This window comes from Gallinula chloropus (assembly GCF_964237585.1).
Source record: "Gallinula chloropus genome assembly, chromosome: 7".
NCBI classification, from domain to species: domain Eukaryota; kingdom Metazoa; phylum Chordata; class Aves; order Gruiformes; family Rallidae; genus Gallinula; species Gallinula chloropus.
Window position 1 is genome coordinate 27,579,249 of NC_140092.1, and position 14,550 is coordinate 27,593,798.

Consider the following 14,550-nt stretch of genomic DNA (forward strand, 5'->3'; position numbering starts at 1 on the left):
TTTCTATTTTTGAGTGAGAAGACCTACCAAATTATTAGTAGTGTGTCTTTGCAGAAGTAAAACTAAAGGCCAAACCAAAGTTGCAAAGATATGACCTCCCTTACAGAATTATTAATTTCAGATTAAATTCTTGACCTTAGATCATGTCAGTTCCTACTTCCAGAAAGGCATTTCAGTCCTTTTGCTACTGAAACAACAATACATGGAAATGAAATGAAAGGAGGCACCAATATTTTGTATACCTGTCAGCACTGAAAATATAACTCTGCTTCTGAAAACATGTATTTTAACAAGTTTGCTTTCAAATGTTTCAAATAAAATATCACTTAATCAACAGGCAGTTCTTTTAGCAATGCAGGGAGCATACAAAAATGTTTTAACTTTTATTTTTGCTACTTAAATGTAAAGTGGTCAATTTCTGATGCATTCTCTACAATTTTAATTTTTTCTATATATTCACATTTTAATATGAATTTTTAAAGTTGCCATTTATTAAACCATCCTTTCACCAGAAGCAGGTGAAAGCATATACAATAACAAGAATTAGAGTTACAAAAACAAAGAATCTTAGATTAACTCATAAGTATTAGACAGTCACAGCAATTGATTGTCCTACCTGCTTTCCATCCAGTGTACAAAGTCTCTTCACTACACCCGAATCTAACTTAATGGCTTCTGTGATGTCAGTCAAGACCTGTTCGAAGGAGTGAGCAGTCTTCTTATTCAGCAGAATCCTCACAGCTTTCCGCGGTTTTACTCCACTTCTAATAACAGTCACTAACTTGGGTTTAATGAAATCTTTACTTTCCTTCACTTCACTCTTTGTGGATGTCAAAGATGTCAAGGATCGACTGGACCCAGTCCTTATGTTCACACACCAGTTCGGATTGACATTCTTGGTGTAATCAACCTTGCGGTATGGTTCATTGGATGCACATACATAACTTTCACCTGAAAAGAGGATGACATTTTTATAATTTAAGAGGTTTTGCAGACACTTTTTTGTTAATTAAAGAAAAATAAAGACAGATTCTTCAGGAGTCATCTTCCTGTACTACATGTGCAAGCCATTTTAAATGGAGGACTGTAAAGGATGAGAGCTTTGCACCCAAACAATACTCTCAGAATGGCTTCAGCAGGTTTCAAAAGACCTCTGGCTAAGAAATAAAAAAACCCCAACAAAAAACCCACCCCAAAAAAACCCAAACAGGTAAAGGGTAACGAGGAGGTTGAAAATTATATCCCATTTCTTTTGGATTGTAAATTCCGACTGCAGTAATTTTGCAAGTGCTTTAATTACTTGAGCTCGTAACACATGACATTAAGAGCATTCTCCTACAGCAAACATGCACATCCTTCCCTACACATTCCTCAAGTACATCCTTCAACATGGGTACACACATACCTATGTTTACTAATGAATTTTTTTAAAAGGAGTAAGTTTTAACAGAACAAAATTCAAGCACCTCAAGACCTCCTGCTGTGAAGGACACATTAATTTACCAGAAGTTAGTGCCTTTCTGCCAGGGATATGCTGTTGAAATGCATTCACTTCTGCATCTTTTTAGACCAATAAACACCTGTTGAGGCCAAAAATGAAACTGAGACTACAGGAATATGAAATTATTTGAATTCATTTGTATTTCTTTCCTAATTCAAAGCCTACACTGCTGATATCTCTTAAAGTCATGAAAGGGAGGGCAGAGCACAAAAAAATGTTATCACAGGCTAGTAATACACACCTTTCCATTAACTAATTGAAGCGGCACCAGCCATGGTGCAGACCTAAGGAATTTGTTATTTTTTCTCCATTCCTTGATAGTCTAGAGACTAACTGTGTTTCTTTTAGAAGAGGCCAATTTTCACATACACAGACTTTCTCGAAGAGGCAGATTATTACCAGAAGGATGAAAAGGAAGCAATTCCATACTGACAGAGCACACCATTCCTCCAGGCAGAAGAGCTACCTATAACTTAAAAAGCTTAGCCTGTTCCAGGATTAAACCTAAATGCTCAAGGTCACTGGTGGAACAAACCAAACCCACCTCCTATAGAGACAGCAAGAGAAGTAAAGAGTACACATACATGTATTGGACAGGACTGTAAAAGTTACAAGATCAAAGCTTTTAAACAATACTTTTACTTTCTAAACTCTGGTTTGGAGACCTGATTTAACTTAGAAGTTGTTTGGCTTACACTAAAAACTAGATAATAAACTAATTTCAACCTCCTGAAGAATGACTGAGATCTGAAAGACTTTTTTCTGTTTCTTTTCCCGTAACAATTACACTGCTTTCTAATTTATCTTGTATTCACACCTTCTTGAAAATTTAGTTGCTTTGTTTAAAAGAAAACAGTTAAGTTAATGATATGAGAATGATTTTGTTTGGGAATGTCTGTCAACCAGTTGTGCCCCCCTCCCCCCAAACACCAGTAGGACTGTTCTCCACTGAGGTACAAAGAACCAATGCGGTGTCAGGTTTTAAGGATGCCACTGCCTTGCCTGTCAATCTTCTTTTTCACCCATCCCCATCATTACTCCTCATATTCACAAAGTGGTGCACAAAACAGAAACCCAGAGAGACAAAACGAGACCCCTCTTCTTTCCCCAAAGAACGAGCAAAGAATAATGAGCTGTTTTCACCCCATAAACTCCTTGAATGGGATTTCCACATAGAATCACAGAATCACAGAATTATCAAGGTTGGAAAAGACCTAAAAGATCATCTAGTCCAACCATTCACCTATTACTACTAGCTCCCACTAAACCATGTCCCTCAATACAACATCTAGTCTTTCCTTGAACACCCCCAGGGTCGGTGACTCCACCACCTCCCTGGGCAGTGCATTCCAGTGCCTGACTACCCTTTCAGAGAAGTAGTACTAGCACTAATCTACAGGTAGGGAAGAAACACAGTTTAGAAAGAACTGCCATGGCCTAGAAGCTTACCCTGCCTCAGAACTTTACACTAAATTGCAACAAGTCTCCAAGCAATCTGATTTAATTAGAGCTCCTTTGATCAAGATGCTGGATGAGATGACCTCAGAAGGTGCCTTCCAAACAAATTTATCCTACAATTCAAAATAGGTGAACAATTCTATTAAAACAGCTCTTTTCAGACATCTTTCACTCAACTATCTTGTTACTGTGAAATAGCATGAGATTGTCAAGTTTTCTTACAGCAGCTCAGATGCAACACAAAGTAAAGCTTCCTCCTCTACATCCTCTAATACCAGGATTCAAAGGATTACGCTTATTTTCTGAACAATTTCTAATAAGCCACGAAGTTGTGTCTCTCTAAACACAATGTTGCCAAATAAGAAGCATCTCCAAGAAGCTGGTAGTTCTAATTCTTACCAATAGTTTTACTATTGTTATAACTGGATCATTTTGTTACTGTCTCATCTAGTGTGCGATGCAGAACCCTGGTGTGATTTAACCACAGCCAGTACACACAGCTGTTTGCTCACTCCTTCCCAATGGGATGTGGGAGAGAAAATCAGAAGGGTAAAAGTGAGAAGCCTCATGAGTTGAGGTAAAGACAGTTTAAGAGGTAACGCAAGATAAGGAACTCATTCTCCACTTCCCATGGGCAGGCAGGTATTCAGCCATCCCCAGGACAACAGGGCCCCATCACGCCTAACGGTTGCTTGGGAAGATAAATGCTCTGATTCCAAACATTTCCCTTTACCCCTTCTTCTTCCTACTGCTTTACATGCTGAGAAGGACATGATATGGTATGGAACATCCCTTTGGTCAGTTGGGGTCAGCTGTCCCAGCAGTGCCCCCTCCCAACCACTTGTGCACCACCAGCCTGCTCATTAGTGGGGCAATGGAGAGGCAGAAAAGGCTTTGACTCTTTCAAAGCACTGCTCAGCAGTAACAAAAACATGCCTCTATAATCGACACAGTTTTCAGCATACATCCAAAACACAGCCACATACTAGGTACTATGAAGAGAGTTAACTTTATCCCAGCCAAATCCAGCACAGACCCTTAGGATAAGGTTTTTTATGATTATATGTTCAACTGTTTACGGATGCACCTAGCAAGTGACTTTGGGTTTTGTGTATGAGTGTTGGTTATGAATGTTATTTATTTCCTCCTACAAAATATGAACAGAAGGTAATTTAGTCAGTATTCAGGGTAAATAGTAGGCATTCTATTTCAGAAAGTCCCTGACTACTTACTTTGAAGTTTATTGATCTGCATAAGTGGTAATGTTTAATCATCCTCTGATAATAATTTATATATAAATAAACCTGACAGAATATTATGGAAGAGAATACATTTCTGAATATACTGAGCGCCCCTAGAATCACAAAGATTTTAAATAAGCTTCAGTACCTGAAGTCATCTATCACTTCAGAACAATCTCTTCTGTAGAACCTGTCCAGCTGTGTGCTAAAGAGTTAAATAAATGGTAGCAATCGGCACTACAAGGCACCTCAAAACTCACCATCATTGAGCGTGTCCAGAATTACCCTCCTAAAATACAAACCAACGCACTTCCTAGAGCATTAAAAAAACCCAAATGCATCCAAGACAATTCAAAGTTATACCTCAGGGCTGAAGTTTAAACTGACAAAGTTCAAGAAAAACACCTGAAAATTAAGGCTCTTCAGAAACAATCTTTCCAACTTGAAATAAAATAATTGCTGCACATAAAGAAGTACAGGTAGAAAACAAAAGGTCCCTTTGTTAGATTTATCAGAGTCCATAGGGTATGCAGGCTTTGTCTTTTAAAGACATGTATCCTAACAGTCTCTTCTTTATACTGCCTTGGAATGTGATACACTATCAGAGCTGCACTACAACACCCTCTGGGACAGCAGAAATCGTCCCACTATCAAATCAGCAGTGTAACCCTTTGCCTTCTACCTGTTCCTTTGCATTAATGAAGAATGTATTGGTCATCTGAATAGTTTGTAATATATATTAACTACAGATTTCTTATTATTTCTTTTCCTTTAAGCAGAGGTCTTAGTTTTCTTTATCTGATGAAAAAATTAGGAAGCCCTTTCAACTTGAAACAACATAATACCTTAAAAAAATTAAATTTCAAATAACTTGCTTAAGTTGAAGAATTAACTATTTTAGTCTTAAAGAAACCAAAAAAGAATTGAGCAAAACTGATCGGAAAATTCCCTATAACTGGCAGGTGTGGGGATGACTGATAACTTGAGACCTGTAGTGTATTACAGATTGTTTAGTGGTTTTAATTCCATACCTGCTTTCTTATACCAATCATATAAACTAAAGTTAGCAACACAGGTTGTACAGGGAAAACAGATTTTGCTACTACACCTACTACACCTGTGAGGCAGGCACATATGGCATGATGAGAGCAAGGACTGTAAGTGAGAAAACACATGCACTGACTGACGAGCTTAGTTCATCACTGAAAAGACAGAAGGATAAAATGTTTACTCTCAAAATTACTTTGTAAACCTCCAATGATTTTTCCACAGCCAGGGCTTCACCCACAGTTTCTAAGTTTTATTGAGAACCTTGCAAAATATATAAAAACCCAATCTGATAGAAATAATTAGGTAATTAGGAAACCAGTTGCTGCTTTCTGCATAAAGAATGATTGTCTAGGAATGAGTTAAGCATTGATTTCTTTGGTTTAACAGGATATACAACTGGTTATTCAACAGAAGAAAATATTTACAGAAAAGAAAAACAGTGAGCAGGGGTAATGTAACTCACACCTACAGAGTTCACTGTAGGAAATTCTCTGTGGAATGGTGTATTTACAAAGGACACCTGAGAAAACACCATGCAGATTGTTATTTTTGCCATCCTCCAAAGTAGAAAATGTGTTTATGTATCATAGAATCACAGACTGGTTTGGGTTGGAAAGGACCTCAAAGCCCATCTAATCCCAACTCCCCTGCCATGGGCAGGGACACGCTCCACCAGTCCAAGGTGCCCAAAGCCCTGTCCAACCTGGCCTTGAGCCCTGCCAGGGATCCAGGGGCAGCCACTGCTTCCCTGGGCACCCTGTGCCAGGGCCTCATGGCCCTCACAGGGAAAAGTTTCTTTCTTGTATCTAATCTAAATCTCCCCTCCATCATCTTAAGGCAATTCCCCCTTGTCCTATCCCTTCATGCCCTTGCAAACAGTCCCTCTGTAGCTTTTCTGTAGCCCCTTCAGTTACTGGAAGGGGCTCTAAGGCCTCCCTGGGATGCTTATGTCTGGCTGTTTCACTACCTGCCTTGAATGAGACCTTTCATGTGTCTACCCTAAATACATACCTAAAGTCATCTGAATGATTAAGAAAATATTGTCTAAGACTTCAGTGACATTGTGATCAAACTGTAGCTGATCATATATCAGCCATTCATATATCTACCAGCCCCAGAAAGTTGACAACTCCACACACAGACATAAACAATACTTCAAATATTTACACTGCTGACTTGATACGGTCAGTTTTAGGTTGGAATGCCTATTTCCATTTATTGTCTTGAAATATTTCAAAGCTTATGCATACTAGCCTTAACTGGCACTTTGTTACAGCAGTTGCATTACTGGAAATAAACACCATGTCTTTAGCTTACAACACTAAGTTTTAGTCAGAAGTTAGTCACTGACATTACACTAAGATTTGCAGGCAAAGAAGTAAATTATAGACTAACGAAGACCTATTAAGCAATACTTTCTTCTTTTTTTATTCAGAAAAGTAATCCAAGAATTACAGACGTTGGTTACAGCTGGGAGTCTGAACCCAGCCCAACTATTCTACAGCAGAAAGCTTATCCAGGCTGCAGAGCAGTTTTGGCAGAAAACCTCCTTGTAAGTTGGCATTACAATTTCAACAAAGCATATGTGCCATCCATCCCACACTTTGTGACAGTACCCAGAGCAAACTATGCTTCAATTCTTCAACAAAGAAATCCTGCTACCACCAAAAATTTCTCCAACGGGGCATATGCTCATGTAAAAGGAACAAAATCTGCTGGTATTTCTGGTCACAGTATAATCCACAAAGGGAGTAAGCTTATTTCTGCTTCTGTCTGTCTTATTAACATTAAAGAGACCCAAGAAGACATGAAACATTGCCTTTTAACTAGGAAACATTACCTGCCTCTGAATAATTTACCTGCACTGCACTAATAACCAGGTGCAGTACCCATGAAACGAGACCTGTGTGTGTATAGAGTCAAGGCATGCTTTAGGATTCCAGTTTCTGAGAGCTAACAGCCTAAAACACAACACTTTCCATTCCCTCATGACAGTAAAATACAGGTGATGAACACAGAGAATGCATGAAAGAGAAAACAAGAGTACATTGTGCAATCTGACTGATAAAGGGCCACAATCAGTTGCCTAAACACTGGCTTGCTTATTTAAAAACTCACATACAAAGGTTTTCTTTTGATACCTGTTTCTTCAACACCATTACTCACAGGAAACACACGGAGCTCACCTTTTAAGATGTAAATACAGAGTTAAAGAGAGTAAGGTACATGTGAACTCTCCAGTCTAGCCAGGGAATTTGTTATTTGTTATAGACGGTAAAGGAACAATGTATCTTTATTTCTGCATCAACCACAACTGTCCATCACTTGCAACTATGTGTACTTCTGAGGAAACACTGGGCTTTTAACAAGTAACCTAGAAACACTCAAGTTTTGTCGTCCTTTACCACAGACAACAACTAAACAAAGACTTGAAGACATTTCATTTTCCTTAGCATTATGTGAAAAAGCAACACTGTGGCTTTGCCATGTAGTGAGTAAGGTAAGGAACAAATTAAGTGTACAACACACAAATAACCCGAGTCGGGTTATTTGAAACAAAAATTACCTGAATAACATTTTCTGGCTTGTTTTTTTCTCAGTGCATTAACAAGCACTAACTGCTGTCTCTTGAGAGTCCCGTACAGCGTGCTTTAAATGACACGCTGCAGAACAGAGAATGGGACAGCTGACACGGGCGAAACGATCCCTACAGAAAGAAAACTATCCCTGTGTTTTTTAAATGTGTGTGCTCCTGTGAGGCACACAGGACTGAGCAGGGTTCTAGGTACATTTCATCTATCCATCTCACATTCCTCAGCTTTGTTTGGTGGAACTCCTTAGTTTCACGGGTGCCAAAAGCTGCTTATTCAGTAGCACAGTAGCTGTTAGGGCTACTAACCTTTTTTACTCTAGGACTTAGAGAGCACCCTTTTTGTGTTCTGCAACACAGAGCTGAGCAGATTTCCAGAACAATGTATTTACAGCATGTACAAAAGGGCTGATCTAAAAATAAAACAACCCCTTTTATGAAGGATTAGGTTATTTAGATCTCTCCTTCCTTCCTTTCTTTCACAGAACTTCCTTCCTTATCAGTTTCTTACAATTCCTTCACTTTCACATCACCTCCAATAATCCTGTATGAGTCACAGTCTTCCCTCATCAAGAGCATTTAAGTTTCCCATGCACTTTTTAAAAGCTGGGATGACAACCAGGATTTTAGCAGATGACCAACTGCTCCAAATTCTCTTGACTTTATTTAGTCAGGAGGTTCAGATGACAACTTCCTACAAGCTTCCACAGAATCACAGAGCAGTTGAGTTTGGAAAGGACCTCTGGAGGTCATCTGGTCCAACTGACTGCTCAGGCAGGGTAAAAGCTTTCAGAAGACTGTATGACCGCCTGGTATGAATCCTACCTATATACCATGTATCTCCTCCACAGTAAGTAACTCCTACAGGTAAATTACACTTCTCCCATCCCTGAAATAGGAAATGCACAGTGGTGGAACTATGTTCTTTTGTTTGGATGGGAGGTTAACTAACAATTACACCCATATTTCACATCCACACCCCATTGGTCCAAGACTGTCCAACTTCAGGGTTTTGACCATGTATTTGGAAGCATATGCTCCCCAGGAAAGTGGTCACAGCACCGAGTTTGAATGATGTCAAGAAGGGTCTGGATGATGTCCCTTCCATCTCAGGAGATTCTGTGATTCTATGATTTTAATTATTTTTTAATCTTTCTTTTATCTTCCCTTTTTACCCCTCTTTGTTAAACCTGCTACATTTGCCTCTTTCTAAAGCATGACAGCTCTTGGCTTCAGCACAGGAAAGGTAATCATACCTCTTGGAAGAAGCAAAAAGACAATCTGCTTACTTGGTGTTACCATCTGCTTGCCCTGACAAGAGAAAAGTTACTCTTGACCTAACATAACAGTGTTCATTGGCAAGAATCACAAGTACTTAAGCAGGATTAAATGTAATATGCAGTAACAATAACAATATTTGGATTGTTCAATACCCTGTTTCAAAAACATTCTTTTACTATGTATTAGTGTGTGTCAGAGCTCATTTCTTCATAGCAGATACTGTCCTGTGCTACATGTCCTAAGGGCTGCCCTGCTCAAAACCTTCCCATCTCCTGCCCAAAGTCTTCTCTACAAGTGCCTGTTGACTGCCTGCACAACTGCAGACAAAACTAGTGGGTTTTTTTAATGGACTGTATTAATTGAGCGTTGTACTTGAAAGAACAAAGTCTCTTAGCAATGCTTCTACCTGGGGAAGTAGAAAAAAATCCCTATCACATGCCAAATCACCATAAATTTCCTTCCCAGGAATAGTCTCCACTTTGTTTCCTCTCCCAAAACCCAACGCCTCCCAACTTTTCAGCAGACCTTAATAGAGTTTTCCATGTCTTTCACTACCAAAACAATGAAAGCACAGTATAGTGAGACAGAGCCTGACTGACATCAGTGTAAAACACAAACCTCAGCACCGAGGAACTGCACAGTTCTTACTATTACCATTGTGTCGTGGTTTAGGAAGCTTATAGTTTTATAGAAAATGGAAGGATTTAGACAAATATTATTATAAGAATAATGAAACTATTTTATTATTGCTGTTGAAGGGAAAACATAAAATTACACATGGAATCTGATATTCAAAAATAAAAAGCATTGTAATGTTTGATAGTAAAGTTGAAAGAATGAAAACTGTAAGTGATAATATTCCCAACCCCCATCTCATCTCTGGATTTGTCTGCTCAAACAAGATCAGGAACAGACAATAAAATTCTTCACTCCTCCCATTCTAAGAAAACCATCATACTCCTGAGCCATAATGTTCCCTAATCTACAAGGGCTGAGACTATAAATGATATCTGCCTGAGGCTGGTCCAGCAGAGCATGCTTTTTAGATTGTCATACCCAGTTAAGAAAAGCAATATGCTTGAAATGGGGCTTGTCATTTTTTTGACATAATAAACATCATCTAACAAATGTGATCAGGTCAAATTTTAACAGACTTAACTCATAACAATATTTGTGTAATATTTGATATCTCCAGTATGCCTGTGTGTTAGCTATTTTCCTCTTAAAATGATAAATGGTCAAACAGATTGTCAAATACAGGCAAACCCCAAGAAGCATTAATCAATTCAGCTAGTTTGGACTATTATGATACAGAATTACATACTGGCAGCTTTTATAGCCTGGGCAGATATTAACCTGATCAGCAGCAAATAAGCCTCAAAGAGCTTGCCGGCACTGGGGCACATCAATGTCCAAGAGCTACACACACAGGCTCGAGTTGGGGGAGGTTTAATGCGGGCTTGGCAAGGTGGCTGAGCATTCACCTTCTGCTCATATCCACAGAGCTGCCTCTGCTGGACCAGAACTGCTGCGATTCCACGTACCAGTTCAACAAGGCTAACGATTCGCAGACTACTCAATCATGTATTGCATCAAGAAGCCATGTTCAGTCTGGTGTTTAGCACTTTTATTTTCTATTCCTTTCTGAAAATTAAAAAGCACACCACACCATTCAACACCACTTCTGGTGCCACTGCAGTTCAAGACTTGGCATATCACCAGTGTTCAAGTGTCTATTCTAGAGCAGAAATTCAAGCTTGCTGTGCTGGAACTACAAGAAATAAAGAAAATAATAAACAAATCAGATCATCTTCCAGCATCTCAAGAGCAAAACATCTGTCAATCATCTTCCAGCATCTCAAGAGCAAAACATCTGTCAAAGAACTCACATAATTTCAAGGAATGATGGATTCACTACTCGTTTGCTTTCTTTCCACCCGTGTATACTCTTTCTTTTCTCTGCATGGTGATCAGACACTCAAAGTTTTTGACATACTAAGTGGGGAACAAACTAATGCAATTATGATCCTACAGGATTTTAATAAGATTCCTAAGAGTTGTACTGGTCAAGGATAGATGAGAAAATAATTTGGACTCTCTTTTTTTCTCACCCTTTTACTGAGAAAGCATGAAGTGGCATTTCAGTTGTGACATTTGTTTTGCTTTATTCTTCCAGGGAAGAGCAATGACAAAGGTCAGTCTTTCCATGAGTATTTAAAGAGACAGGAAGTTAAGTGTTTGCTTTCAGTTGTAACTGAAATAGTGTTTTCTAAGAGTGCATACTGCATTTATACAGTTGTCCAGCAAGTAACTTTGTTTTAAGCCATAAAAGCTTAAGATCATACTTCCTGCAGTTTCAAAAGTCATCCCAAGTTATCATTGTTCCACTTTTGCTTCATGTCCTCTCCCTACCATACCCACTCCAGCATTGTCTATTTTTTTTCCACTGAATCACGGAAAAGTTTTTGGTTATTTCCACATTTATGACCACTGAGTTGGCATCTCTCTCTGCAGTCATTTCACATTTCCTCTGCTTTGACTGTGAAACAGCCTTTTGATAGATCATAAGAGGGGGAAGTCCTCAGGCAGCGTGTTACTATTATAAAGTGCACTTTCACACATATCTTCTTTGAGTGAGATTCCCTTGATGCAGCAACTGCTGTTGCCTCTCCCTTCCTCTTGCATGTTCTGGAGTGTCTGACTCCTAACTCCCAGTGCCTGTACTGATGGATTACATAAAGCTCTTTGGGTTCCCTTTCTCATCAAATTCTCCAGGTGTGATTCAGCATTGCTTTGAAAAGGAAAGTTTCCAAATCAAAGCTTAAAGGATACACAGATGAAAACCTAAAAAGGAGAAGGTACTAGAAGACCTACAAATGGTACTTCCGCATGAATGCAAATCACAGGAATCACAGGATCATAGGGGTTGGAATGGCCCTCCAGAGATCATCGGGTCCAACCCCCTGCCAAAACAGGGTCCCCAGCTCATATTGCACAGATAGGCATCCAGACAGGTCTTGAATCTCTCCAGGGAAGGAGACTCCACCACCTCCCTGGGCAGCCTATTCCAGTGCTCTGTCACCTTCACTGTGTAAAAGTTCTTCCGCATGTTGGTGCGGAACTTCCTGTGCTCCAAGTCAGCTACACCTCACATATAGGCACTGAGTAGAAGACTGCAGTGGTTGATGTATTAGATACCCAAAGGGAACCATCAAGAGTAAACTGACTATGAACTTCACAGTCTGCACAACATAGCCAATGGATTTGAAATGCTGCTTCATGTAATGCTGAGTTTAAACTGTATTTTGAAATATGATGAGAGAACATGGGAGAAGTTTGCTCCTGGTTCTGGTAATTATCATTTCCTACAAACAAGAGGCATATGTTTTGTTCAGAAAAAAGTACTTAGGGCCCCACTTTGATAAGTCACCAAGCACTGCTCTGCTCAGATTTGCAAGGTCCACATAACCTTAGCAGCTAAGTCCCATTATCAAACGCTGCTTAGGGACAGTTCTGAAAAGCATTTTATTCTATAAAAGGCTTCTGGAAGTCATACAAGGTAGCCCATCCCCTTTGTGATCATAGACACCGACCACATTTGAAAATGGGACTTTACACCAGTTTGCTTTAATAAGTGTCAAGGTATAAATCTCCCTTTTCACAGCACAGGGACTTTCTCTCAGAAAGCTTAAGCCATTGTGAGGCATCAATGACAGTGTAGGAATTGTTAGAGAACTACATCCTGTCATTTCCCACTCTCTTAACAATTGATGACGACTGCAAGGTAGCCAAGAACTGGACTATGGGTCTTGTAGATGCAAAGCGCACCTGCTGCTTACCTACCCTTAGAGTGAGACCCACACATGCAGGCAGCACCTGTCTGGGTGATGGGAGAAGCAGATGGTCCACACTGGGGAAACAAGGCCTGCAAGGAATACTGCAGTGGGTAACCCCATCCCGCTTGTCCTGGGGGGCTCCCTGGCTGCCAATTTCCAGCGAAGTAGCTTTTTGGCTTTGATGAGGATGGCGAGAGGAAAACCCACTCTGAGGAGAACCTGCAGCCTTACACCAGACCCCACACCACCTCTTACCCAAACTCGACATGCCAGGGCAGAACAACCCACACAGCCTGCACCCTGCTCGCCCTGGGGCCCAATGAAACACACCCCCCCCTCCCCTCACCTTCCACCAGTTCGTCCAGGCTGGTCAGCTTCTTGCTGCCATCGATGGTGTAGATGGTGCGGACACCCTGGGGCAGGTTCACGTTGTCGGAGAGGGACCGGGTGAGCTCGACGAGGAGGGCATCGAAAGAGCGGAAGCGGTCGTTGGAGATGGCATACACCAAGCCCTTGAAGTACCTGTCCCCGTTGCGGTAGAAGCGGGCTTTCCGGGCTTTCTTCTCCGAGCTGAGCGCCTGCAGGGTCCGCGTCCGGTAGAGGCTGCAGTGAGCGCTGTGCGCCGGGCTGGGGATCAGCCCGTTGCCCCGCGGCCCCGCGCCCCCGCCGCCGGAGCCGGTACCGCCGCGGCGCGGCCCGGCGCGCTGCTGCCTCTTGTCCCGCTCATCGAAGTGTTCCAGCTCGATGCTCCGGTTGCACGCCATGAGGGGAGCTGCCTGCCTGCCCGCCCTCCCAGCTCTGCCGGGACCCGGGCCGGTTACGCACCGCTAAGCCCGTCCCCCGCGCTCGCAAGGGCTCCGGTCGCCTAATTCAGCATCGCTCCCGGCCTCCCTCGCCGGGAGGACTACGGATAACCCTGGTGCCCAGCCTGCCCCGCAATCGCAGCTCCAGCTGCTGCTAGCTCCGCCGTTACCCGCTGCTTCGCCCACAGCCGCGCACAAAAGCATCCCTCATGCCTCAGCTCGGCGCCTCCCGGCTACAGGCAATGCTGGGGAGGGAGGCTCGGGGGAACCCCGCAGCCGCGCCCCCGCGCTGTGCCCATGCGGGCTCTCACAATGCGGAGGACGCCGTGCGCGCAGGTTCCCTCCTCAGCCTCTTCTCTGCTGGCTCCGCCGGAGAGAGGGGGTGGGGATGGAGCGCCTATTTCGCCAGCTCACGGTCGGCTCCGGATGTGGTCCCGGCCCGGAGGCACCGGGATCCCTGAGATGCTGACGACCCACCAGTCAGCGCAGGGAGCGGCGCAACCTCCCCGGTCCTCGGCGGGCAAGGGCGCTGCTGGTGCCCGCCTCTGAAAGAAAACAACCGCAGCGGATTCGGCCCGGCCGCCCGCGGCGAAGCGGGAGGCGGGCGGGGCCGCTGTGCGGGCGGGAGCGAGGAGGGGCGGAGGCGGCGCCATCTCGGCTCAAGGCGGGCGCGGCGGTGCCGCTGTCCCCAAAGGCGGCGGGGACGGGCCTCGGGTGGGAGGAGGGCTGCGGTGGGGACGGGGACGGCTTCTCGGCGGGGCTCGGGTGATGATGGGAAAGGGGATCCTCC

At 42.5% G+C, this 14,550-nt stretch overlaps 1 protein-coding gene across 2 annotated transcripts in view; it reads right to left on the bottom strand.

Moving 5' to 3' along the window:
• DCLK2 (doublecortin like kinase 2) overlaps positions 1–14,149 on the bottom strand; it is a 90,136-nt gene extending 75,987 nt beyond the window's left edge. For both annotated transcript variants that reach the window (XM_084266959.1, XM_084266958.1), the window contains exons 1-2: positions 13,304–14,149; positions 617–951 (exon numbers count right to left, since the gene is read on the bottom strand). In XM_084266959.1, coding sequence (XP_084123085.1) covers positions 617–951; positions 13,304–13,721 — 753 coding nt within the window. In that variant the 5' untranslated portion in view covers positions 13,722–14,149. The remainder of the gene's footprint in view (positions 1–616; positions 952–13,303) is intronic.
• Positions 14,150–14,550: the final 401 nt, after the last annotated feature.